This window comes from Netta rufina (genome assembly GCF_964035555.1).
Source record: "Netta rufina genome assembly, chromosome: 37".
In the NCBI taxonomy this organism is placed as follows: domain Eukaryota; kingdom Metazoa; phylum Chordata; class Aves; order Anseriformes; family Anatidae; genus Netta; species Netta rufina.
In genome coordinates, this window is record NC_140161.1 from 389,489 (window position 1) to 415,492 (window position 26,004).

Below are 26,004 nucleotides of genomic sequence, written 5' to 3' on the forward strand. Positions count from 1 at the left end.
TACGCGGGGTTATGGGGGAAGAAAAGCGGAAATGGGGGTGGTTTTTTTGGGGGGAATTGGGGGGTTTTGGGGGATTTGGAGGGGTTCTGGGGGGGTTTAAGGGGTTCTAGAGGGGGTTATGGGGGAATTTGGGGGAGATTTGGGGGGATTATGGGGGGATTTGCGGTTTTTTGGGGTCCTAGGAGGGGGTTTGGGGGGATTATGGGGGGTTTAAGGGTTCCCGGGGGGGTTGTGGGGGAATTTTGGGGCTTATGGGGGTCTTGGGGGGGTCTAGGGGTGGGTTATGGGGTCTGAGGGGCTCTATGGGGGATTTTGAGGGGATTTTGGGGTGTTTCGGGGCTTTCTGCGGGGCTTTGTGGTACCTGAGGGGGGTTTGGGGTCTCTGAGCCCCCTCAGGACCCTCAGCCCTTCCCCTCTGAGGCGTTTCCCGCCTCCGCACCCCATTGGTCAAGCGGCGCGTCAATCACTTCACCCCGCACTCCCATTGGTCGCTTCGCCTCATTCGTCTCCGCCCCACACGCGCTGCGAGGCACTTCCCGCCTCCGCTTCCCATTGGTCAATCTGTGCGTCAATCACCGCCCTCTGCCCTCCCACTGGTTCCTCCGCCTCTTTGATCCCCGCCCTCCCCACGCGCTGCCGTGAGGCGAAGTGGGCGGGACCCTCCCCTCCCGGCTCGCCCTCCCATTGGCCCAGCGGCCGCGGCGGCGCGTCCTGATTGGTTCAGCGGCCACGGCGGCGCGCTCTGATTGGCCGCCGCAATCCCCCTCAGAGGCGGCCGCAAGATGGCGGAGGTGGCGGAGGCCGTGGCGCTGCTGGGGGCGCTGAGGGAGCAGGTGCGGCCCCAAAACCGCCCCAAATCGCCCCAAAACCCCCTCGGGAGGGTTCCCGGGAGCCCAAAAAGGCCCGAAATGGCCCCAAAATGGGTTTCCCCCCACAGGTGGCGGCGGTGACGGAGCACGGCCGGGGGCTGCTGAGGAGGCTGCGGGGCGGGGAGCTCCGCACGGACAAGGTACCGGGGGGGAATTTGGGGTGAATTCGGGGGGTTTTGGGGTCTGGAGGAGAAACTTGAGGAATTGGGGGGTCTTGAGGGGGAATTGAGGGGTTTCAGGGGAATTCAGGGGATTTTGGGGGTCCTGGGGGGGGATTTGGGGGCTTTTGGGGGGTTTTGGGGGTCTTGAGGGGGAATTGAGGGGTCTTGGGGGGGAATTCGGGGGGTTTGGGGGGTCTTGAAGGGGAATTGGGGGGTTTTCGGGCGAATTTGGGGGGCTTTGGGGGTCTTCAGTACACTTTGGGGGGGAATTTATTGGTTTGGGGGGGAATTTGGGGGATTTTGGGGGTATTGAGAGGGATTTGGGGGCTTTTGATGGGTTTTGGGGGTCTTGAGGGGGAATTGGGGGGTTTGGGGGGGAATTTGGGGGGGTTTGGGGGTCTTGACGGAGAATTGGGGGGATTTAGTGGGTCTTGTGGGGGAATTGGGGGGTTTAAAAGAGGAATTTGGGGGGGTTTTGAGGGTCTTGAGGAGGAACTGTGTTCCTTGGGTGGGATTTGGGTTCTTTGGGTGGGATTTGGGGTATTTTGGGTGTGATTCGGGTTCTTTGGAGTGGGTTATGGGTTTTTTGGGCTGGGATTTGTGTTGTTTGGCCGTGTTTTGGGGTGATCTCGGTGTCTTTGCCCCCCCCCCAGGGCCTGTCCCTGCTGGGGGTGCGGGCGCAGGCGCTGCTGCAGTACCTGGGGGACCTGGGGCTGCTGCTGGCCACCAAGTGCCGGGGGGGGGCCCTGGGGGCACTGCCGGCCCTGCCCCGCCTGCTGGAGACACGCCTGGTGAGGGGGCGGGGCCTGTGGGGGGCGGGGCCTGAGAGGGGAGGCTGGGATTGGCTGATATACTGGGGGTGGGGGCAGAGAGAGGGGGATTAAGTGGCCCTTAAAGGGTTAAAGGGGGCGTGGCTTGATAAAAGGGGCGTGGTCTAGTGTATGGGGTGTGGCCTATGAGGTGGGAGTGGCCTGTGGGGGGCGGGGCTTGGAGGGGGAGGCTGGGATTGGCCGATATAGCGGGGGTGGGGGCAGGTGGGAGGTAAATTAAGAGGGGTTTAGAGGGTTAAAGAGGGCGTGGCTTTGAGAAAATGGGGGCGTGGTTATGGCTGGGGGCGTGGTCTAGTGAAGGGGCGGGGCCTATAGGGGAGGAGCCTGGAAAAGGAGGCTGGGATTGGCTGATACACTGTGGGGGTGGGGGGTTAACCGGCCCTTAAAGGGTTAAAAGGGGGCGTGGCTTCATGGAGGGGGTGTTGTCTGATGAGGGGGTGTGGTCTAAAGCAGGGGGCGTGGCCTGAGGTGGGCGTGGCTTGTGCAAAGGGGGCGTGGCCTTGAGGCATAGGGAGGGACCCAATAGCCCCTGTGCTGATAGAGGGGGAGGGGGCGTGGCTTTACGAATGGGGCGTGGCCTAACGGGTGGGCGTGGCTTCGGGGAAAGAGGCGTGGCTTGGAGAAAAGGGGGCGTGGCCTCACCGGGGTGGTTTTTGGGGTGAATTCCGGCCGTTTAGGTGCTGGAGAAGTCTCGCCCCATGGAGCTGCGCCTGCGCTACCACCTGGACAAGCTGCTGCGGGCGGCCGCCGCCGGGGCGCCGGGTGGGCCAAAATCCCCCAAATTCACCCCAAAAATCCCCTCCCCTTGAACCCCAAAATCCCTTAGATTTGCCCCAAAAAGTCCCGTTGGCGGACGCTTGATTGACAGCTGTCAATCACCCCCAGGAGCCAACGACCCGCTGCGCTTCCGGCCCCAGCCCGGCAACATGGGGGTGAGTAGGGGGGGCTTTGGGGGGTATTCAGGGGATTTTGGTTAATTTTGGGGGGGTTGATCGATTTTGGAGGGTTTGGGGTCAATTTTGGGGGTTTTTGGGGTTCTTAGGACGAAGAGGAGGAGGAGGAGGAGGATGAGGAGGGGCCGAGCGCGACGAAGGCCCCGGGGCTGGGGGGGGGGCGGCGCTACGTGCCCCCCCGCCTCGTGCCCGTGCAGTACGGTAAGCCTAATCCCGCGTAATCCCGCATAATCCCGCATAATCCCTCCTTAATCCCCCGTAATCCATCCAAAATCTGCCATTATACCCCCAAATCCCCCCTAAATTCCCCGTTATTCTTCCTTAATCCTTGTATTTTCCCCCTAAATGCCCCATAATTCCCCCAAACTCCCAATAATCCCTCTGTTTTTCCTCAAAATCCTACATAATCCCGGTTTTTCTCCATAATCCGACTCTAATCCCTCATAATCCCTCTGAAATTCCTCAATTTTCCACCAAAATACTTCTAATGATCCCATAATCCCCCTAATTCCCCCATTTTTATTCCTAATCGCCCGATACTGCTCCCCTAATCCCTACAATCCCTTTAATCCCCCTAATCCTGCAATAATGACCCCTAATTGCAGGTTTATTCCCTATAATCCCTTATAATTCCTTCATTTTTCCCTAAAACGCCTCTTAATTCCTCCATAATTCCACCTAATGCCCCTTAATCCCACCCCAACCCCCCATAATCCCCTCTAATCCGCCCAAACCCTCCCTTATTCGCCATAATCCCTCATAATTCCTTCATTTTCCCCCTTAACACCCCCCTAATCTCTCCATAACCCCTCTTTATGTCTCATAATCCCGTCTAATCCCCCTTAATCCCACCCTTATTCCCCATAATCCCTCCATAATTCCTTCATTGTCCCCCCTAATCCCTCCCCAGCCCCTCCCCGACCCCCTTAATCCCACCTAATTCCCCTCAATCCCACCCTTATTCCCCATAATCCCTCCATAATTCCTTCATTGTCCCCCCTAACCCCTCCCCAGCCCCTCCCCGACCCCCATAATCCCGCCTAATCCCCCATAATCCCCTCTACTCCCCCCTAATCCCGCCTAATTCCCCTCAATCCCGCCTAATCTCCCTTAATCTTGCCCTTATTCCCCATAATCCCTCCATAATTCCTTCATTGTCCCCCCTAATCCCTCCCCAGCCCCTCCCCGACCTCCCTAATCCCCCCTAATCCCGCCTAATCCCGCCCTAATCCCAGACGAGGCGGGCCCTGAGCGGGAGCAGCGGGCGCTGGCGGCGGCGCGGCGCCGGGCCCTGGGCAGTGCCCTGGTGCGGGAGCTGCAGGAGGAGCTGGGCGACGCCCCCGAGGAGGTGGGCGGGGCCAACGGGCTCCGCCCCTCGCGGGAGGAGGAGCAGCGGTGAGCAGGCCACGCCCCCGGCCCTTCAGCCCCGCCCCTCGCCACGTAGCTCCGCCCCCTGCTCCATGTATGGCATCTGCGGGCCCATTTCCCTGCCCTATGGGGGGGAGGTTGAGGCTGGGGATGCCCACAGGCCACGCCCCTTTAGGCCACGCCCCTTTTCTATAAGCCACGCCCATACGTTAAGGGCACGCCCTTTCCTTACCCCACTTCCCTTATAGGAAGGATGGACAGGGGAGGGCTAAGTATTAGAGGCCACGCCCCCTTCATTATGCCACGCCCCCTGTGTTACACCAACCAGGCCACGCCCCCTTTTCAAGCCCCCGTCCCCTCCCTGTATAGCACAAAGGGGAGGGGGGAGATCGAGGCCACGCCCCTCCCTTTAGACCACAGCCACCACCAAGCCACGCCCCCTTCCTTATAAACTCACCCCTGAAGGCCACGCCCATTTCTGCCACACCCCTTTAAGCCACGCCCCGTTTCCCCTCCCATTCCACCACCCTATATGGCCACACCCCCTCCCAGCCCACACCCCTCGCAGGCCACGCCCTCTATCCTTAAACCACGCCCCCGGGCAGCAAGCCCCGCCCCCTGACGCTAAGCCCCGCCCCCCAGGACGCGCCTGGAGGAGTCCCTGCTGGTGCGGCTGGCCGAGACACGGCAGCAGCGGGCGCAGCGGCGCCGCCGGGCCCTGGGGGCGCCCCCCCTGGACTCCATCACCCATTTCGGAGCCGCCCCCGCCCTGCTGGGCGCCCCCGAGCAGGTGGGACACCCCCGAGACCCTCCCCGCCCCCCCCCAGCACCCATGGGTGCCCCCTCTCACCCCCCTCCCCCTCCCCCCCCTCTTACAGGTGGCGCCCAAGAGGAGGAAGACGCTGGCCAAGAGGGGGAGGGGCCGGCGGCGGGGTGAGTCCTCCAGTATCCCAGCAGCCCCTGCGGGTGGCGGCGCCGCTCCTCGTGGCGCTGCTGCCTCATCTCGTCTGTCCTCCTTCCTGCAGGTGGCCGGAGGAGGCGCTGAGCCCCGACCCCCCCCGAATAAAGGCTGCGTTGGGAGAGGATCGTTAGTGCTGGGCGTTAATTAATGGGGGCTAACTGGGGCTGCCAGGAGGCAAGATGGCCGCCTGGGCTTCAGGGCTGCCATGGGGATGGAGAAAGGATGGCTGCAAGCATCCAAGATGGCTGCCTGGGCTTCAGGGTTGGCATGGGGATGGCCCTAAGATGCCTGCCAGTTTCCAAGATGGCCGCCAGGGGCTCAGGGTTGCCATGGTGATAACGCTAAAATGGCTGCCAGGCTCCAACATGGCTGCCTGGCCCTCACTGTTGCCACAGCAACAGCACCAAGAGGGCTGCCAGGTCCCAAGATGGCCGCCCAGCCCTCACCGTTGCTATGGCGATAGCCCCAAGATGGCTGCCCACCCCCATTGACACCAATGGGCAGGACCCAAGATGGCCGCCCCCACTGGGCGCCGCCATCTTGCCCCTCCTCACCTCCTCCCCCCCCCCACACACAAAATGGCGGCCCCCACAGTGCCCCATGGGGGCCGCCATCTTGTCCCCGAGCCTCCAAGCCAATCAGAGGGGGTTTTATTGGCGGCGAAACGCCCCGAATCCACCCGAAATGGCCCCAAAACCGCCCGAAACGCCCCCAAAGCCCCCCTAGAGGCGGGAGGGGGCGCCCCCGGCCACCACCACGGTCTCCCCGACCACGTAGGAGGCGGCGGGCGAGCACAGGAAGGTCACCACCGAGGCCACGTCCGACGGCGTCCCCAGCCTGGGGGAGGGGAGGGGCAAAAGGGGGCGTGGCTGGGGTTAACCACGCCCCCTTTGGGTCTTGGCCACGCCCCCTTGGGTTTGGCCCCGCCCACCTGTCGATGCCCATGGAGCTCATCACGGCCTGGCAGCGCTCCTTGTCCTCCCACAGCTGTGAGGCAAAACGGTGACGTCATGGCCACGCCCACCATCTTTAGGCCACGCCCACCACCGCTAGGCCACTCCCACTATCATCACGCCCACCCTGTAGGCTCCACCCACTTCCCAAGGCCCCACCCAATCCCCTTCCCACCCCGTAATCCCCACCTGAGACCAAGCCACGCCCACCACCAAGCCCCTCCCACTCCTTAAACCACGCCCATTTAGCCACACCCCTTCAGGCTCCACCCCAGTCAAGCCACGCCCGCATTAGGCCACACCTCCTTCATTAGGTCACACTCCAATAACCCACACCCAATAACCCACTACACCATTTAAGCCCATCCCACTCAGACCACACCCTTCAGACCACGCCCCCTTGAAGCCACTCCCCATTAGGCCACGCCCCCATTAGGCCACCCCCCCTTTCAATAGGCCACACCCCCAAAAAAACCACCCAATAACCCAGACCCCAATAACCCATTACACCACTTAAGCCCCGCCCACTAGGACCACACCCCTGAGGCCTCTCCCACTTTAAGCCACGCCCCCATAGGCCACTCCCCCTTCATTAGGCCACACCCCCAATAACCCTCCACCCCCAATAACCCACACCCGATAACCCCCACCCCTATAACCCACTACAGGATTTAAGCCCCTCCCCCTCGGACCACGCCCCTCCGGCCACGCCCCCTTTAGGCCCCGCCCCCCCTCCCTCAGGCCCCGCCCCCTCACCGCGGCGCTGAAGCGCGTCTGGATGAGGCCGGGGGCGACGGCGTTGATGCGGACGCCGCGGGGCCGCAGCTCCGGGGCCAGCGCCTTCAGCAGCCCCAGCAGCGCCGCCTTGCTCACGCTGTAGGGGCCCAGCGCCTGCGCGGTGACGTCAGCGTGACGTCAGCGTGACGTCATCGTTACATCAGCAGCAAGTTAGCCCGTTATGGTAATTAGCCCGCAATTAGCGTCGGTGTTGTCGGGGTTGTGGGGGGTGTTAGCGGTGTCGGCGCCGTCCCGTAGTCGCCGTCCATCCCATAATTACAGCCCGTAATTAATTAATTAACATCCCGTAATTAATTATCAACGTCCCGTAATTAATTATCGCCATCCTGTAATTAATTATCGCCATCCCCTAATTGCTATTCTGTAATTATCATCATCATTCCGTCATCGTCATCGTTATTGTGTTGCTGTCCATCCCATAATTCCATCCCGTAATTAATTAATTGACATCCCCATAATTAATTATTGACATCCCGTAATTAATTATCACCATCCCGTAATTAATTCTCGCCATCCCCCAATGGCCATCCCATAATGATCGTCATCCTTTTGTCATTGTCATCGTCATTGTCATCATCTTCTTCATCATCATCATTTTCTTCATCTTCATCATCGTCATCTTCATCGTTGTCATCATCTTCATCATCACGTCTTCATCATCATCATCATCACATCATCTTCATCATCTTCGTCATCATCATCATTTTCATCTTCATCTTCATCATGTCATTATCATCTTCATCTTCATCATCATCTTCATCTTAATCTTCATCATCATCGTTATCTCCATCTTCGTCATCATGTCACGGTCATCATCTTCCTCATCATCTTCATCTTCATCATCATCACATCATCTTCATCATCTTCATCATTGTGTCATCGTCATCATCTTCATCTTCCTCATCATGACGTCATCATCATCATCATCATCATCATCTTCATCCTCATCACCACGTCATCACCATCTTAATCTTCCTCATCATCTTCATCTTCATCATCATCTTCATCATCGTGTCATTATCATTTTCATCTTCATCATCTTCCTCCTCATCATCACATCACCATCTTAATCTTCGTCCATCATCATCTTCATCTTCTTCATCCTCATCATCACGTCATTATCTTCATCTTCATCATCATCTTCATCATCATCATCATCGTCGTCATCATTACCATGTCATCGTCATCGTCATCACCGTCATCATCATCGTCCATCCCCACCCCCTAAGCCCCTCCCCTTCCCCTAAGCCCCTCCCCCTTCCCCAGCCCCTCCCCTTCCCCTAAGCCCCTCCCCCTCCCCAAATCCCCGCCCCCTCCCTCAAGCCCCGCCCCACTCACCGGGAAGGGCATGTACCCGGCCAACGAGGACACCAGCACGATGGCCCCGCCCCTGCGCGACAGACCAATGGGGCGTCACCTGACCGCCTCCAGGCCCCGCCCCCTTTTCCCCAAGCCCCGCCCCCTTGCCCTCACCCCCTGCGCTCCATGTGGGGCACCACCAGCTTGACCAGCATGGCCGCCGCCGTCACGTTCACCTGGAAGATCTGAGGGGCGTGGTTACAAAACAGGGGGGCGGGGCCTAACGGGGCGTGGTCACACACAGGGGGCGGGGCTTAGAGGAAGGGGGCGGGGCCACCTTCTCCCAGGCTTCCTCCTCGGCGTCCAGGGTGCTGCCCATCACGGGGTTGACGGCGGCGTTGGACACCAGGATGTCGACGCCCCCGTACGTGTCCAGGGCCTGCCCCATAGATCAGTGGGGCGCCCCATAGGGTCAGGGGGGTGCCCCATAGGGCCGTGGGGCGCCCCATAGGGCCTTGGGGTGCCCCATAGGGCTGTGGGGCCCCCCCGGTGACCCATAGGGCCATAGGAGCCCCATAGAGCCCCATAGATCCCATAGATTACCACAGCGCCCCATAGATCCGTGGGGTGCCCCATAGGGCCGTGGGGTGCCCTATAGGGCCGTGGGGTGCCCCATAGGGCCATGGGGTGCCCCACAGATCCATACGACCCCAAAAAAGCCCCCCAGCACCCCAGAGATCCGTGGGACCACCCCAGCCCCATAGCACCCCTCCAGCCCCATAACCACCCCCAGCCCCATAACTACCCCATAACCCCAAAACCACCCCAAAACCACCCCAAAACCCCACCCTGTGACCTCATAACCCCCTCCCAGCCCCATATCTCCAGCCCCACACCCCCTCTGACCCCATAACCACCCCATAACCCCCCCCAACCCTATAACTCCCTCCCAGCCCCACATCACCCCACAACCCCTTACCCACCCCATAACCCCCCTGGCCCCAAAACCACCCCAAAACCACCCCATAACCCCCCATAACCCCTCCCCGTGACCCCATAACCCCCTCCCAGCCCCACATCTCCACCCCCACGCCCCCCTCCCAGCCCCACACCCACCCCACAACCCCCCCCCGACCCCACAACCCCCCCATAACCCCCCCCCGACCCCACAACCCCCCCGGCTGACCGTCTGCACCAGGCGCTGGCGGTCTTGGGGCCGCCCCACGTGGCAGACGACCCCGGTGGCCTCGAGGCCGCGGCCCCGCAGCTGCCCCACGGCCGCCTCCACCCGGGGGGCCCGCCGCGAGCTCAGCACCACCCGCGCCCCCGCCGCCCCCAGCGCCGCCGCCACCGCCAGCCCGATCCTGGGGGGGTTGGGGGGGGGGGTATGGGGGGGATATGGGGTCATTTTGGGGGGATATGGGGGGATATGGGGGGATATGGGGTCATTATGGGGGGATATGGGGGGATATGGGGTCATTATGGGGGGATATGGGGGGGATATGGGGTCATTATGGGGGGATATGGGGTCATTATGGGCGGTTGGGGGGGGATATGGGGGGATATGGGGGGATATGGGGTCATTATGGGGGGATATGGGGTCATTATGGGGGGATATGGGGTCATTATGGGGTCATTATGGGGGGATATGGGGTCATTATGGGCGGTTGGGGGGGGATATGGGGGGATATGGGGGGATATGGGGTCATTATGGGGGGATATGGGGTCATTATGGGGTCATTATGGGGGGATATGGGGGGATATGGGGTCATTATGGGGTCATTATGGGGGGATATGGGGTCATTATGGGGGGATATGGGGGGGTTAGGGGGTGATATGGGGTCATTATGGGGGGATATGGGGGGATATGGTGGCGTTTTGGGGTCAATATGGGGTCATTATGGGGGGTTATGGGGGGATATGGGGGGGTTGGGGTCAATAAGGGGTCATTACGGGGGGTTAGGGGGGTTTATGGGGGGATATGGGGGGATTATGGAGAGTTAGGGGGCTATATGGGGGGTTATGGGGTGATACGGGGTCATTATGGGATCATTATGGGGGGTTATGGGGTGATATGGGGGGGTTATGGGGGGTTATGGGGTCATTAGAGGGGGTTATGGGGCACTATAGGATGGTTATGGGGTGTTATGGGGTCACTATGGGGTGATATGGGGGGGTTATGGGGTGGCTATTGGGTGATTTGGGGCGAGATGGGGTGGCTGTGGGGGATTATGAGGGGTAATGGGGTCTGTGGGGGGCTATGGGGTGGCTGTGGGGGGTTACGGGGTGGTTTCGGGGTCCCTATGGGGGGCTATGGGGGGCTATGGGGTCCCTATGGGGGATTATGGGGGGTTACGGGGTCACTATGAGGCGGGATTACGGGGGATTATGGGGGATTATGGGGGATTACGGGGGATTAGGGCTGTTGGGGGCATTCCGGGCCCTCACCCATCGGTGGCAGCAGTGACCAGCGCCACCTTCCCGGCCAGCACCGCCATCGCGCCCCTCTGCTGGGGGGGGGGGGCGGGGCCGGACGTGACGTCACCGCAAAGGGGGGCGGGGACTAAACAAAGAGGGCAAAGGTGTGAGGACGCGTCCTCTGCGGGACTTCCGGTGCTCACTTCCGGGTTCGGAACCCCCACTTCCGGACTATGTAGCCACACTTCCGGGTTTTGTTGCCCCACATCCGGGTCTGGAAGGGGAACTTCCGCCCAAACTAGGGGAGGGAAGGGGGCGGGGCTAAAGGGAGACCCCGCCCCCCCGGGGTTTAGTGGGGTTCCCAGGGGATTGTGGGATATTGGAGGGGTTATTGGGGAAAATTTGAGGGATTTGGGGGTTTTTGAGGGGTTTATTGGGGTTTTGGGGGGATTATGGGGTTTTTGAGGTGTTTTAGGGGCAAATTTTGAGGGATTTAGGGATTTCTGAGGGATTTATTGGGTTTTTGGGGGGATTCTGGGATTTTTGAGGTGTTTTAGGGGCAAATTTTGAAGGATTTGGGGAGTTTTGAGGCTTTTATTCTTTGGGGGTGGTCTTGAGGGAGTTTTGAGGGGGTTATTGGGGAAAATTTGAGGGATTTGGGGATTTTTGAGGGGTTTATTGGGCTTTTGGGGATATGGGGGAATTTTGAGTGGTTTATTGGGGAAAATTTGAGGGATTTGGGGATTTTTGAGGGGTTTATTGGGGTTTTGGGGATATGGGGGAATTTTGAGGGGTTTACTGGGGAAAGTTTGAGAGATTTGGGGTTTATTGGGGTTTCTGGGGGATTATGCGATATTATTGGGGGTTACTGGGGAAATTTTGGGGGATTTGGGGATTTTTGAGGCGTTTATTGGGGTTTGGGGAGGACTGGGATTTTTGAGGCATTTTAGGGGCAAATTTTGAGGGATTTGGGGATTTTTTTAAGTTTTTATTGAGGTTTTGGGTATTACGGAATTTTTGTGGGGTTTATTGGGGAACTTTTGAGGGATTTGGGGATTTTTGAGGGGTTTTAGGGGAAACTAAAGGTTTCTCACTAAAGGTTTCTTACCTTTTTAACAGTAATTTAAACGTTTCTCATGCTTTTTAACGGCGTTTTAAACTTTTTAAACCATATTTAAATGTATTTTTTAAAGTTTCTCACCCTTTTAATGGTAATTTAAACACCTCTCCCCCTTTTTAATGGTAATTTTAAACATCTCTCACCCTTTTGGCAGTAATTTTAAATGTTTCTCACCTTTTTAATGGTGATTTCATAGGTTTCTTACCTTTGTAACGGTAATTTAAACGTTTCTCATGCTTTTTAACGGCACTTGAAACTTTTTTTACCACATTTAAATGTATTTTTAAAAGCTTTTCACCCTTTTAATAGTAATTTTAAACATCTCTCACCCATTTGATGGTAGTTTTAAATGCTTCTCACCTTTTTAATGGTAACTTTAAAGATTTCTTATTTTTTTAACAGTAATTCAGACGTTTCTTACCCTTTTTTATGGTAATTTAAATGTTTCTCATGCTTCTTAACGGTAATTAAACTTTTTTTTACCACATTTAAATGCATTTTTACAAGTTTCTCACCCTTTTAATGCTAATTTTAAACACCTCTCCCCCTTTTTAATGGCAATTTGAATCATTTCTCACTCTTTGATGGTAATTTTAAAGGTTTCTTGCTTTTTTAACGGTAATTTAAACGTTTCTCATACTTTTAACCGTTTTTTAAACATTTTTTACCACATTTAAATATATTTTTAAAAGTTTTTCACCTTTTTAATGGCAATTTAAACACCTCTCCCCCATTTTAATGGTAATTTGAATCATTTCTCACCTTTTTATCGTCCCTCTGAGCCGCCTCCTGCCCTTTCTCCTCAGCGCTTCCCGCCCTTTTGAGGCCCCGCCCCCTCCCCCTCAGCCCTTCCCGCCCTTTCTGAGGCCCCGCCCCCTCGCTTCCCGCCCTTTTTAGCCCCGCCCCCTGCCCGGGGCCATGGCGGCGCCCCCCCCCTCGGACTGGTTCCACTGCAACCGCTGCTACCGCCAGGAGGGCGCCGGCTTCTGCCTCACCTCCTGCGGGCACCTCCTCTGCCAGCGCTGCCTGGGGGCAGGTAATAACCCCATCAAATGGGTGTAAAAGGGGTCCCCCGGGCCTTTAATGTCGTGAAGTGGAAGCACAAAGGGGGCTGCCAAGGGTTTTACCTCACAAAATGGGTGTAAAAGGGGTCCCCTGGTCCTTTAATGTCATGAAATGGCGGCTGGAGGGGGTCTGTCAAAAGTTTTACCTCATAAAATGGGTGTGAAAGGGGTCCCTCAGTCCCTAGTCCCATAAAATGAGGGTAAAAGGGGTCCCCCAGTCTTTTAATGTCATGAAATGGAAGCAGAAAGGGGGCTGCCAAGGGTTTTACCTCACGAAATGGGTGTAAAAGGGGTCCCCTGATCCTTTAATGCCATAAAATGGGTGTAAAAAGGGGCCCCATGTCCTTTAATGTCATAAAATGGCAGCAGAAAGGGGTCTCCTGACACATTTACCTCACAAAATGGTTTTAAAAAGGGGTTTGCCAAGGATTTTACCTCACGAAATGGTTGTAAAAGGGGTCCCTCAGTCCCAAATCCCATCAAATGGCAACAGACATGGGTTTTACCTCAAAAAATGGTGGCAAAAAGGGGTCTGTCAAAGGTTTTACCTCATAAAATGGGTGTAAAAGGGGTCCCTCAGTCCCTAGTCCCATAAATTGGCTGTATAAGGGGTCCTCCGGTCCTTTAATGTCGTGAAATTAAAGCACAAAGGGGTCTGCCATTGTTTTTACCTCATAAAATGGTTGAGAAAAGGGGGCTGCCAAGGGTTTTACCTCATAAAATGGGTGTAAAAGGGGTCTTTCTGTCCCTAATTCCATAAAATGGGTGTAAAAGGGGTCCCCTCATCTTTTAATGCCATGAAATGGTGGCGGAAAGGGGTCTCCTGACACATTTACCTCACAAAATAGTTTTAAAAAGGGGTCTGCCAAGGATTTTACCTCAAAAAATTGAATTTAAAAGGGATCTCCCAATGGTTTTACCTCACAAAATGGCTTAAAAAAAGGGGTCCCCTACACTTTTACCTCACAAATGGCTTTAAAAAGGGGTCTCCTGATCCTTTACTGCCATAAAATGGTGGCAGAAATCGGTCTGCCAACAGTTTTACCTCAAAACTTTTTTAAAAAATTAAAATTTTAAAATTTAAAAAGGGTTTTTACCTCACAAAATGTTTGTAACAAGGGGTCCCTGAACCCCAATCCCATAAAATGGTAACAGAACGGGAGCCCCCAATGCTTTAACCCCATAAAATAATGGCAGAAAAGGGCCTTTCAACGCTTTAACCCCACAAAACGATTACAAAAAGGGGTTTTTGTATAATTTAACCCCATAAAACATTGATAAAAATGGATCCTTACCGCTTTAACCCCTCCTTTTGCAGGTCCCTGCCCCATCTGCGCCGCCGCCTGCCGCCGCTTCCCCCTCCCCGAGCAGGTGAGCGCCCCCTGGCGGCCGCCATTTTGTGCCCCCCCCCCACTGGGGGCCGCCATCTTGTATCCCCCCATTCACCCCCCATTGGGCCGCCATCTTGGATACCCCCCACTGGGGGCCGCCATCTTGGGTCCCCCCATTCACCCCCATAGAGCCGCCATCTTGGATACCCCCCACTGGAGGCCGCCATCTTGGATCCCCCCATACTATCCTATTGTGCCGCCATTTTGAATAACGCCCTACTGGGGGCCGCCATTTTGTCCCCCCACTGGGGGCCACCATTTCACCTCCTCCCCTCCCTCACACCCCCATTTTGGCACCATTTTGGCGTCCCCATTAACCCCTTCCCCCCCCTTTAGCCCCACGAGGCGCCGTTCCTCCGCAGCCCCGCCGCCGTCGCCCGCCAGCGCCTGGCGCACATCGCCCAGGTGAGCCAAATCCGTTGGATTTCCCCCAAAAAAACACATTTCTTCCCCTTTTTCGAAGCCCTGACTCCTCCCCACAGGCCTGGCGCTTCCAGCGGGCGCAGGCGGAGCTGCTGCTGGGCTCCCAGCGCCAGGCCGCGCGCCGGGCCCAGGCGGCACTGAGGGAGGCCCGCCAGGCGCTGGAGGCCAAGGAGAGGTGAGAGAGGACATTTTTGGGGAGGGGGCGGCCTCCCCTCCCCCTTTTCGGCCTCCCCCACCCCCCCGGCCTCACCGCTGCCGCCCCGCAGGGAGGCCGAGGCGCTGAGGAAGGAGAACGGGGAGCTCAGGAGGCACCTGCGGGAGGCCGAGGTCCCCCAAATCTGCCCCTTTTACCCCATTTTTCCCCCATTTAACCCCACCCTATTCCCATTTAATCTCCCCTTTCCCCATTCTATCCTTTTTCCCCTTTTTACCGCCCATTTTCCCCATTTTACCACCATTTTGCCCCATTTTGCCCCCATTTTGCCCCTTTTTACCACCATTTTTCCCCATTTCACCACCATTTTCCTCCATTTGAACACCCTTTTCCCCTTTTAACCACACTTTTTGTCCATTTGACCACCATTTTCCCCCATTTAACCCAAATTTTCCCCAATTAAAACCCCTTTTCCCCATTTACCCTCCCATTTCACCCTATTTTTCCCCATTTCACCCAATTTTCCCCCCTTTTTTCCCCTATTCACCCCATTTTCCCCATTTTTCCCCCCAATTTCCCTTCATTTTACCTAATTCTCCTCTATTTAACCAATTTCTCCCCATTTAACCCCCATTTACCCCCCAATTTCCCCTATTTACCCCCCCAGTTCCCCATTTTCCCCAAAAATTTCCCCCTTTATCTCCCCCAATTCCCCATTATTTGCCCCCAATCCCCCCCTTAACCCCCAATTTCCCCTTTTTCCCCCCAAATTTCCCCCCCAGGTCTCCCCAGGCTGGCGGTCGACCAGGTGAGCCCCCCCCCGACCCCCTCAATTTTGGGGTCCCCCCCCCAAGGTGCTCAGCACCCCAAATCCCCCCCCAGGAACAGCACCCCCCGGCCCGTCGCCATCACCTCCCCAGTCGAGACAGGTAGGACCCCATTTTTTTCCCTAAACCCCCCCTTTTTACCCCCAAATCCCCCTCTCCCCCCTTTTTCCCCAAATCCCCCCTTTTTCCCCAAATCCCCCTTTTTTCCCCAAACCTCCACCCCCCCATTTCCCCCCCATTCTTTGGGACCCCCCCTATTTCCGGGGAGCCCCAAAATCACACTTTTTCCCCCCAAAACCCCTCTCCCCCCCCCCCAGTGACCCCCCAGCCCCGGCGGCAGCTCAGCAGCCTGGTAGTGAGGTAACCAAGACCCCCCCCGAATTCATGAACGCCCCCAAATTTGGGCTTTTTCACCCCAAAACCGTGTCCCCCCCAGCCGCTCGGCGTCGCTGGAGCGCCCCCAGCCCCGCGGGACCCCCACGTGGCCGGGTGAGCCCCCAAATCCCCGGGTTTCACCCCAAAAATCCACCCCCCCCTTCCCCATACACCCTAACCCCTCCCACAAGCCCCGCCCCATCCCATAAGCCCCGCCCCTTTCCCTAAAGCCCCGCCCCCAGCCCCTCCCCTTGCTCTATCACCACCCACAAAGCCCCGCCCCCTCTGCCTCAAGCCCCGCCCCCCTGCACAGAAACCACGCCCCCAGCTCTTATTGCCACACCCCACCCCATAAGCCCCGCCCCTTTCCCTTAAGCCACGCCCACACACCCAAGCCTCGCCCACAGCCCTTAGCCCTCCCCCATGCCCTACCACTAGCCCCAAGCCCCGCCCACGCACCATAAGCCCCGCCCACCAATCACAAGCCACGCCCCCGAGCCCTATCACTAGCCATAAGCCCCGCCCCTTAAGACCACGCCCACTCTTCAAGCCACGCCCCCAGTATTTCCCCATGCTCTCCCACTAGCCCCAAGCCCCGCCCATTCACCACAAGCCACGCCCCCACCTCTCCCCATTGGCTTCCACTTCCCCAAGCCCTGCCCCCTTAACACTGACCCCGCCCCCTCTCCCCAGTCCCCGCCCCCAGCCTGCCCCGCCACAGGTAAGCCCCGTCACCGCCGGGCGGAAGTCGCCGCCTCATGCCCTCAACCAAGATGGCGGCGCCGCGTTGCCACTAGCAACCGCCGCCATTCTGCCCTCCCCCCCCTCCGCGTTGCCTGGCAACCGCCGCCATCTTGCGCTCCCTCCCGCCGCGTTGCCGGGCAACCGGCGCCATCTTGCGAGCGCGCCCGGCCGCCGCCATCTTGGGAGGCAAGATGGCGCTGGCCAGCGTCCTGCGGCTCCCCGCCGAGCCCCCGCCGCCCCCCGCCGCCTTCCCGCTCCTCGCAGCCCCCCGGGACGCCCCCGGCCCCCCCCAGAGCCTCGCGGCTCCCCCCTGGGGCACGGCGGAGCCCCCCGGGCCCGGTTTGCAGTTCCTGCACGGGACCACCACGCTGGCTTTTAAGGTGAGGGGGGGTTTAAGGGGGGCTTTGGGGGGGTTTTGGGGGTTTTAGGGGTGTCTTTCGGGGGTTGGGGGGTCCCCGTGGGGTCCTTGGGGGGTTTTGGGGGGTCTTTGGGGAGTTGGGGGGGTCCCCGGAAGTCTTTGGGGTGGTTTGGGGGGTTTAGGGGGGTCTTTGGGAGGTTAGGGGGGTCCCGGGGGGTCTTTGGATCGTTTTGGGGGGTTGGGGGGTCTTTGGGGGGTTTTGAGGGGGTCTCCGGGGGGTCTTTGGCGGGTTTTGGGGGGTCTTTTGGGGGTTGGGGGGTTCCCGTGGGTCTTTGAGGTGATTTTAGGGACCCCCAAAGCCACCTGGGGACCTCGTGGTGGGCCTCCAGGTCTACCTAGGGACCCCCAGGTCTACCTAGGAACCCCCAAAGCCACCTGGGGACCTCATGGTTGGTCTCCAGGTCTACCTGGGGACCCCCAAAGCCACTTGGGGACCTCGTGGTGGGCCGCCAAGTCTACCTAGGGGCCTCATGGTGGGCCTCCAGGTCTACCTGGGGTTTCCCCGGTCTACCAGGGACCGCGTGGTGGGCCTCCAGGTCTACCTATGGTCCTTCAGGTCTACCTGGAGACCGCATGGTGGGTCTTCAGGTCTACCTAGGGGCCGCCAGGTCTACCTAAGGACCACATAGTAGCTCTCCAGGTCTACCTAGAGACCTCGTGGTGGGTCTCCGGGTCTACCTAGGGACCTCATTGTGGGCCTCCAGGTCTACCTGGGGTTCTCCAGATCTACCTAGGAACCCCCAAAGCCACCTGGGGACCTCGTGGTGGGCCGCCAAGTCTACCTAGAGTTTTCCAGGTCTACCTAGGGACCTAATGGTGGGCCTTCAGGTCTACCTTGGAGCGGCCAGGTCTACCTAGGGACCTCATGGTGGGTCTCCAGGTCTACCTATAAGCCACCAGGTCTACCTTGGAACCGCGTGGTGGGTCTCCAGGTCTACCGAGGGACCGCATGGTGGGTCTCCAGGTCTACCTAGGGTTTTTCAGGTCTACCCGGGGACCTCCTGGTGGGTTTCCAGGTCTACCTAGGGACTTTATGGTGGGTCTCCAGGTCTACCTAATGGTCTTCAGGTCTACATAGGGACCTCATGGTGGGTCTCCAGGTCTACCAGAGGACCTCATGGTGGGCCTCCAGGTCTACCTGGCAACCTCCTGGTGGGCCTCCAGGTCTACCTAGGAATCTCGTGGTGGGTCTCGAGGTCTACCTAGGGATCTTCAATGCTACTTGGGGACCTCGTGGTGGGCGTCCAGGTCTACCTAACGCCCCGTAGCTCCAGCCCCCCCCCCCAACCCCTTCTCTCTCCCCCAGTTCGACCACGGCGTGATGGTGGCGGTGGACTCGCGGGCGACGGCGGGCTCCTACGTGGACTCGCAGACGGTGCAGAAGGTGATCGAGATCAACCCCACGCTGCTGGGCACCATGGCCGGGGGCGCGGCCGACTGCAGCTTCTGGGAGCGCCTCCTGGCCCGGCAGTGCCGCGTCTACGAGCTGCGCAACAAGGAGCCCATCTCGGTGGCCGCCGCCTCCAAGCTGCTGGCCAACATGGTCTACCAGTACAAGGGCATGGGGCTCAGCATGGGCACCATGATCTGCGGCTGGGACAAGAGGGGGCCAGGTCAGGGGGGCCTTGGGGGGCGTTTGGGGGGGGTCCGGGGGGTTTTGGGGGGGGTTTGAGAGGGTTTTGGGGTGGTGGAGGTCTTAGGTCTTCAAGATTGAGGCTAAAAATGGAGATTTTGGGGCTTTAAGATGGTGGCAGTCTTGGGATTCTTCAAGGTGGAGGGGTTTTGGAGTGGTTTGAGGGGTTTTGGGGTGGTTTGAGAGGGTTTTGGGGTGGTTTGAGGGGGTCTTGGGGTGGTTTGAGGGGGTTTTGGGGTGGGTCCGGGGGGTTTTGGGGTGGTCTAAGAGGGTTTTGGGGTGGTACAGGTCTTAGATGTTGAGGATGGAGACCATGAGTTGAGGTTTTGGGTCTTAAAGTTGAAGGATGGAGGTTGAGGTCTTGGGATTCTTCAAGGTGGAAGGGTTTTGGGGTGGTTTGAGGGGTTTTGGGGTGGGTCCGGGGGGTTTTGGGGTGGTTTGAGGGGGTTTTGGGGTGCTGGAGGTCTTAAATCATCAAGAAGGAGGCTAAAGATGGAGGTTTTGGGGTTGAGGCCACACAATCCTATTCATTTTTGGGATGGAGGCCACCCAACCCCATTTTTTGGAGTAGAGGCCGCCCAATCCTCCTTCTTCTTGAGGTAGAGGCCACCCAACCCCACTTATTTTTGGGGTAGAGGCCGCCCAACCCCATTTTTTTTGGGTAGAGGCCACCCAATTCTCCTTCTTTTCGGGGTAGAGGCCGCCCAACCCCTCTTATCGACGTAGAGGCCGCCCAATCCTCCTTCTTCTTGGGGTAGAGGCCGCCCAATCCCTCTTATTTTTGGGGTAGAGGCCACCCAATCCTCCTCCTTTTTGGGGTAGAGGCCGCCCAACCCCATGTTTTTGGGTAGCGGCCACCCAATTCTCTTTCTTTTTGGGGTAGAGGCCACCCAACCCCACTTACTTTTGGGGTAGAGGCCACCCAACCCCATTTTTTTGGGTAGAGGCCGCCCAGTCCTCCTTCTTCTTGGGGTAGAGGCCGCCCAATTCTCCTCCTTTTTTGGGTAGAGGCCACCCAATCCTCCTTCTTCTTGGGGTAGAGGCCGCCCAATCCCACTTTTTAGGGTGGAGGCCGCCCAATTCTCCTTCTTTTCGGGGTAGAGACCAACTCATTGTCCTTTTTCTTGGGGTAGAGGCCACCCAACCCCACTTATTTTTTGGGTAGAGGCCGCCCAATCCTTCTCCTTTTTGGGGTAGAGGCTGCCCAATCCTATTTCTTTTCGGGGTAGAGGCCGCCGAATCCCCCTTTTTAGGCTGGAGACCCCCCAACCTCCTTCCTCCCCCCCCCCCAGGCCTCTACTACGTGGACAGCGAGGGCACCCGCGTCCCCGGGCCGGCCTTCGCCGTGGGCTCGGGCGCGCCCTACGCCTACGGGGTGCTGGACCGCGGGCTCCGGCCGGGGCTGGGGGTGGAGGCCGCGAGCCGCCTGGCCCGGCGCGCCATCCAGCAGGCCGCGCGGCGCGACGCCTACTCGGGGGGACGCGTCACCGTCTACCACGTGGCACGGGGAGGCTGGCGCCGCCTCGCGCAGCACGACCTGGGGGAGAGGCCCGAGGACGACGAGGAGGACGAGGAGGACGGGGTGTGAGGTGGGGGAGGAAGGGGGCTTGGGGGGGTGGGGGGGGTTGGAGGGGATTTGGGGGGGGTTTGGGGGTGGAGGCTGGTGGGTGAGGGGGTGGAGGCTGAGGTTGGGTTGAGAAAATGGAGGCCGAGAGGGTTTTTGGGGGGTTTTGGAGGTGGAGGCTGAGGGTTTTGGGGGTGGAGGCCACAGTTGGGTTGAGAAAATGGAGACTGAGAGGGTTTTGGGGGGGGGTTGGGGAGTTTTGGGGGTGGAGGCTGGTGGGTGAGGGGGTGGAGGCTGAGGTTGGGTTGAGAAAATGGAGGCCAAGAGGGTTTTGGGGGGATTTGGGGGGGTTTTGGGGGTGGAGGCTGGTGGGTGAGAGGGTGGAGGCCACATTTGGGTCAAGAAAATGGAGGCCGAGAGGGTTTTTGGGGGCTTTTGGAGGTGGAGGCTGAGGGTTTTGGGGGTGGAGGCCATGGTAGGGTTGAGAAAATGGAGACTGAGAGGGTTTTGGGGGGGGGTTGGGGAGTTTTGGGGGTGGAGGCTGGGGTTGAGTCGAGAAAATGGAGGCCACAAGGTTGTTTTGGAGGTTTTTTGGGTGTTTTTGGGGTGGAGGCTGGTGGGTGAGGGGGTGGAGGCCATGGTTGGGTCAAGAAAATGGAGGCCAAGAGGGGTTTGGGGGGGATTTGGGGGGGATTTGGGGGGTTTTGGGGGTGGAGGCCGCGGTTGGGGTGAGGAAATGGAGACCATAAAGGGTTTTTGGAGTTTTTTGGGGGGTTTTGGGGGTGGAGGCTGGTGGGTGAGGGGGTGGAGGCTGAGGTTGGGTTGAGAAAATGGAGGCCAACAGGGGTTTGGGGGGTTTTGGGGGGGTTTTGGGGAGGTTTTGGGGGTGGAGGCCACGGTTGGGGTGAGGAAATGGAGGCCATAAAGGGTTTTTGGAGGTTTTTTGGGGCTTTTGGGGGTGGAGGCTGGTGGGTGAGGGGGTGGAGGCTGAGGTTGGGTTGAGAAAATGGAGGCCGAGAGGGTTTTGGGGGGTTTTGGAGGTGGAGGCTGAGGGTTTTGGGGGTGGAGGCCACAGTTGGGTTGAGAAAATGGAGACTGAGAGGGTTTGGGGGGGGATTTGGGGGGTTTTGGGGGTGGAGGCTGAGGGTTTGGGGGTGGAGGCCAGGGATTTTGGGGGTAGAGGCCACGGTAGGGTTGAGGAAACGGAGACTGAGAGGGTTTTGGGGGGGATTTGAGTTTTTTTGGGGGGGTTTTGGGGGTGGAGGCTGGTGGGTGAGGGGGTGGAGGCTGAGGTTGGGTTGAGAAAATGGAGGCCACAAGGGTTTTGGGGGGGATTTGGGGAGTTTTGGGGGTGGAGGCTGGGGTTGGGTCAAGAAAATGGAGGCCAAGAGGGTTTTGGGGGGGATTTGTTTTTTTTTGGGGGGTTTTGGGGGTGGAGGCTGGTGGGTTAGGGGGTGGAGGCTGGGGTTGGGTCGAGGAAGTGGAGGCCAAGAGGGTTTTGGGGGGGATTTGGGGGTGGAGGCTGAGGGTTTTGGGGGTGGAAGCTGCGGTTGGGGTGAGAAAATGGAGGCCAAGAGGGATTTTGGGGAGATTTGGGGGGATTTCGGGGGGTTTTGGGGTAGAGGCTGGTGGGAGAGGGGGTGGAGGCCGGGGTTGGGTTGAGGAAGTGGAGGCCAAGAGAGTTTTGGGGGGGATTTGGGGCGTTTTGGGGCTGGAGGCCGGGTTTTCTTGCAGGTTCTCATTGGCTGAGGGGGTGGAGGCCAGGATTGGGTGAAGAAAATGGAGGCCGAGGGCATTTTTGGGGGGATTTTGGGGGTGGAGGCCGGGTTGTTTTGGGTCCAAATCACGGAGGCCGCGTTGTTTCCTTGCAGGCTCCCATTGGCTGATGGAGGCCTCCAATCACTGCAGGGGGGGCGGGGCCACTCCGGAGATGACCCCGCCCCTTCTGGAGTGGCCCCGCCCCCTCTGGTGTTGTCCCCGCCCCCTGCAGCCCATAAAGCTCTCTGATTGGTTCCAGCCCCTGCCTCTCATTTATGGGGGTGGGATGGGGAGGAGGGCGGCCATCTTGGGTAGGGGGGGCTCAGCCAGTGGCGGTGGGTGGGGGAGGGCACGTGACCGCTTAGCCACGCCCCCTGCGAGGCTGATTGGCCAAAGGGGTTTTATTTGCCCCGCCCCATTGGCGATTTGGTGCCTCCCACGAGCAAATAAGGGAAAGAACAAAGGGGCGGAGCCTCAGGGGGAGGAGGGGAGGGCGGGCGGAGGATAAAAAGCTCAAAAACCGCGGAGATTTGGTGAAATTTGGGGCGTTTTGGGGATTTTTCAATGCCGGGGGCCGTCAGTAGGCCCCAGAGTGAACGGGGAGGGGCGGGGGAGCGAGGAGGGAGCTGCGCATGCGCGGGGGGGAAACGGGGAGGGGAGGGGGAGCGAGAAGAAAGTTGCGCATGCGCGTTGGGAAACGGGGAGGGGAGGGGGAGCGAGGAGGCAGCTGCGCATGCGCGACGCGCTCCGGGAGGGGAGGGGGAGAGGGGGCGGAGCCACGCCGTGCGTCCCTGTGCGTCGCCCCGCCCCTGCTGCGCCCTGATTGGATGGTGGGTATGGAGGGGCGGGGCCAGGCGGAAAGCGCGCGGAAGGAAGCGGCGGGAGGGGCCGGGTCGGGATTGGGGTGAAAAAGGGGAGAATTGGGGCTGGGGGGGGGCGTGGGGGGATGGGGAGGGGAAGGGGAGGAGTTGGGGTAAAAAACGGAGGTTTTGGGGTGGGAAATGGGAGTTTGGGGTGAAAAATGGGATTTTGGGGAAAATATGAGGGGTTTTGGGTGGGAAATGGGATTTTGGGGTAAAAAAGGGGGGATTTGGGGTCATAAATATACAGTTTGGATTCAAATGTGGGAGATTTGGGGTTGAAGATGGGGGATTTGGGGTAAAAAAGGGCGGTTTTGGGTGGTCAAGGGGGGATTTGGGGTGAAAAATGGGATTTTGGGGTAAAAAAATGAGGGTATTGGGCTAAAAATGGGGGTTTGGGGGCGAAAACTGGGGAGTTTGGGATGAAATTTGGGGAGTTTGGGGTTGAAAAGGGAGGTTTGGGGTGAGAAATGGGGGTTTGGGGTCAAAAAATGGGGATTTGGGGTCAAGAAATGGGGATTTGGGGTGAAAATCTTGAAATTTGGGGTCCAAAAAGGAGTTTGGGGTGAAAAAAGGGGATTTGGGGTGAAAAAAGAGGGATTTGGGGTTAAAAAAGGGGGATTAGGAGTGAAAAATGTGAATTTTGGGGTGAAACCTGGGAGATTTTGGGGTGAAAAAGGGGGATTTGGGGCAAAATACACTAACGTGTTGTGGGTAACCCCCCCTTGCCCCCCATTTAGCGCCATGACGGACCTGGAGGCGGAGCTTCTGGGTGAGAGGGGCGGGGCTACAGGGGGGTGGGGCTAAAAGTTAATTATTTAATATGCTAATGAGATGCTAATGAGCCCCTCCCTCCCCACAGGCCCAGCGCTGCCCCTGCCCCCCCCCGAGGAGCTCCTCCCCCACCCGGGGCTGGGCCGGCTGCTGGCGGCCCTGGGGGCGGGGCCCGAGGGGGCGGGGCCCGAGGGGGCGGGGCCCGAGGGGGCAGGGCTTGGCGCGGCCGGGGGGCGGAGCCTGCGGCGGGCGGAGGCGGAGCTTGGGCGGCAGCGAGCCGCCTGGTTGGCCCGCGAGGGGCTCTGGAGGGTGGTGCTGGAGCTGCTGCGGGAGCCCCGCCCACAGGAGGTGTGGCCTAAATGGGGGGGCGGGGCTTAGGGTGTAATGGGGTGGTTTATCCAGGCCGCAAAGCCTCATGGGATGGCCACGCCCCCTTTTAGGCCCCGCCCACCCTGGAGCTAGCGCTGGCATTGGCCGAGCTGCGCCTCGGCCCGCCCCTATTGGCCGCTCTGCTGCCGCCTCCCCAGGTGAGCCCCGCCCCCTTATTTAAATATCTTGATGACATCACTGACCACACCCTCTGATGTCACTGACCACGCCCCCTTCCCAACAGGACCCCGCCCCCTTGCGCCTCCGCCTGCTGCCATTGGTGGAGCGGCGCCTGGCGGGGAAGGCGGGGCAGCTGGCCGACTACTTCCGGGGGCGGGGCCGTGACGTCACCGACGGTGATGACGTCACCGATGACGTCGCCGAGGAGCTGGCGGCCCAACGGCGCCGCCTGGAGGCCGCCACCGCGCGGCGCCGCCGCCTGGCCGGGCAGCTGGACAGCCTCCGGCGCCTCTACCCACAGGTACGCCGCGATGACGTCATCGCTGACGTCATCGGTGACGTCATCGGTGACGTCACGGCCCCGCCCTTGCAGGTTCTGGGGCGCTGCGGGGCGCTGCTGGGCCGGCTGCAGGAGGACGCGGGCGGCGGGGGCGGAGCTGGAGCGGCGCCGGGGGCTCTACCTGGAGGCCAAGGGGGCGGCCACGCTGCTCAAGATCCGGTGGGTGGCGACGTCACCGTGACGTCACCGTGACGTCATCGCCGGGTATGACGTCATCTTGACGTGGGGTGGGTGGGGGCCCCGCAGGTTGGAGGAGCTGACGGTGCTGCTGGACACCTACAGACCCGAGGTGCTGGAGGCGCACCGCGTCATCAGGTGCGGCCCCTATCGCCCCCGTATCGCCCCACGCTGTCGCGATATATCACGATATCACCCCCATTTCACCCCATATTGCCCCATACTATCACGATATACCATGATATCACCCCATACTGTCCCGATATGCTGCGATATCGCCCCCATATTGACCCGTATCGCCCCATACTGTCACGGTATACCCTGATATCAGCCCCTTATCGCTCCCTATCGCCCCATACTATCCCGATATCCCCTGATATCACCCCAAAATCGCCCCATACTGTCGTGATATACCCCGATACCGCCCCATATCACCCCTTACTCACGCGATATGCCCCGATATCCCGCGATATCGCCCCGATATCGCCCCATATCGCAGGTCGCGCCTGGAGGCGGAGCTATCGCGGGCGGAGGCGGAGCTGTCGGGGGCACGGGAGGCGCTGGGGGCGCTGCAGGCGCTGGGCCCGGGCTTCCAGGAGGCGGCCGCCGAGTACGGGCGGCTCCACGAGCGCCTCCGCCACCGCCGCTGGGCCTTGCGCCAGCTCCACCGCCATGACGGTGACGTCACCAATGACGTCAGCGATGACATCACCAAGGACGGCGACGGAGGACCGTCGTAAGAGGGAAGGGTGGGGGCCAAGATGGCCGCCATAGGGGCAAGATGGCTGCCAGGGGGGCAAGATGGCCGCCCTAGCAACCACTGGGTCTCCATAGCAACAAAATGGCCACCACTTAGGCTCCACCCCCTGGTTGCCATGGAGACTGCTGTGGCCCCGCCCCCAACAAGCCCCGCCCTCAATAAATTGACCCCTCCCCATTTGTGCCCGTCTCTGGCCTCTCATTGGTTGGAATAAGGGGGTGGGAGGGAGGGGCGTGGCTTTGGTGAGTGGCAGTGGGAGGTGGGCGGGGATTGGTTGGGTGGGAGGGGTCCGCAGGGGGTGATTGACAGGCAAGGAGACTCAGTGATTGGTTAAGGGGTGGGGCTAGAGCCTCACTCACAGGCGTTTGATTGACAGCAGGGGGCGCGCAGCCATTGGCCAACAGCCCAATGAGGGCGGGACCTCCCCTCAGCCTCCCTCAGCCCTTTGATTGACAGCCGAGAC

General features: G+C 59.2%; 4 protein-coding genes across 5 annotated transcripts; 3 read left to right on the plus strand and 1 right to left on the minus strand.

The window, feature by feature from the left end:
* The first annotated feature begins 740 nt into the window (after positions 1-740).
* Positions 741-5,264, plus strand: NGDN (neuroguidin). The gene is made up of 10 exons (XM_084304230.1): positions 741-833; positions 938-1,009; positions 1,684-1,821; positions 2,538-2,622; positions 2,746-2,792; positions 2,903-3,014; positions 4,049-4,208; positions 4,824-4,971; positions 5,060-5,114; positions 5,207-5,264. Exons 1-10 carry the CDS (start codon positions 783-785, stop codon positions 5,224-5,226), a joined length of 888 nt encoding a protein of 295 aa, XP_084160356.1. The 5' UTR covers positions 741-782; the 3' UTR covers positions 5,227-5,264.
* Positions 5,265-5,775: 511 nt separating this feature from the next.
* On the minus strand, positions 5,776-10,714 carry LOC311220663 (dehydrogenase/reductase SDR family member 4-like). The gene is made up of 8 exons (XM_084304212.1): positions 10,641-10,714; positions 9,379-9,556; positions 8,530-8,631; positions 8,367-8,437; positions 8,232-8,283; positions 6,852-6,986; positions 6,074-6,129; positions 5,776-5,979 (listed from the first exon to the last, which is right to left on the minus strand). The coding sequence occupies exons 1-8, from the start codon at positions 10,688-10,690 to the stop codon at positions 5,865-5,867; spliced, it is 759 nt and encodes a 252-aa protein (XP_084160338.1). The 5' UTR covers positions 10,691-10,714; the 3' UTR covers positions 5,776-5,864.
* Positions 10,715-16,849: 6,135 nt separating this feature from the next.
* On the plus strand, positions 16,850-22,339 carry PSMB5 (proteasome 20S subunit beta 5). The gene is made up of 4 exons (XM_084304220.1): positions 16,850-17,088; positions 18,433-18,739; positions 20,052-20,348; positions 22,195-22,339. The coding sequence occupies exons 1-3, from the start codon at positions 16,900-16,902 to the stop codon at positions 20,345-20,347; spliced, it is 792 nt and encodes a 263-aa protein (XP_084160346.1). The 5' UTR covers positions 16,850-16,899; the 3' UTR covers position 20,348; positions 22,195-22,339.
* Positions 22,340-22,940: 601 nt separating this feature from the next.
* On the plus strand, positions 22,941-25,689 carry HAUS4 (HAUS augmin like complex subunit 4). 2 transcript variants are annotated; one of them, XM_084304215.1, is made up of 8 exons: positions 22,941-22,973; positions 23,682-23,713; positions 23,804-24,063; positions 24,156-24,242; positions 24,329-24,565; positions 24,638-24,763; positions 24,851-24,919; positions 25,281-25,689. In XM_084304215.1, the coding sequence occupies exons 2-8, from the start codon at positions 23,686-23,688 to the stop codon at positions 25,455-25,457; spliced, it is 984 nt and encodes a 327-aa protein (XP_084160341.1). In that variant the 5' UTR covers positions 22,941-22,973; positions 23,682-23,685; the 3' UTR covers positions 25,458-25,689. The 2 variants fall into 2 exon arrangements, with proteins under 2 accessions (XP_084160341.1, XP_084160342.1); XM_084304216.1 differs by lacking the exon at positions 22,941-22,973 and having other exon boundaries at positions 23,579-23,713.
* The last annotated feature ends 315 nt before the right edge of the window (positions 25,690-26,004 follow it).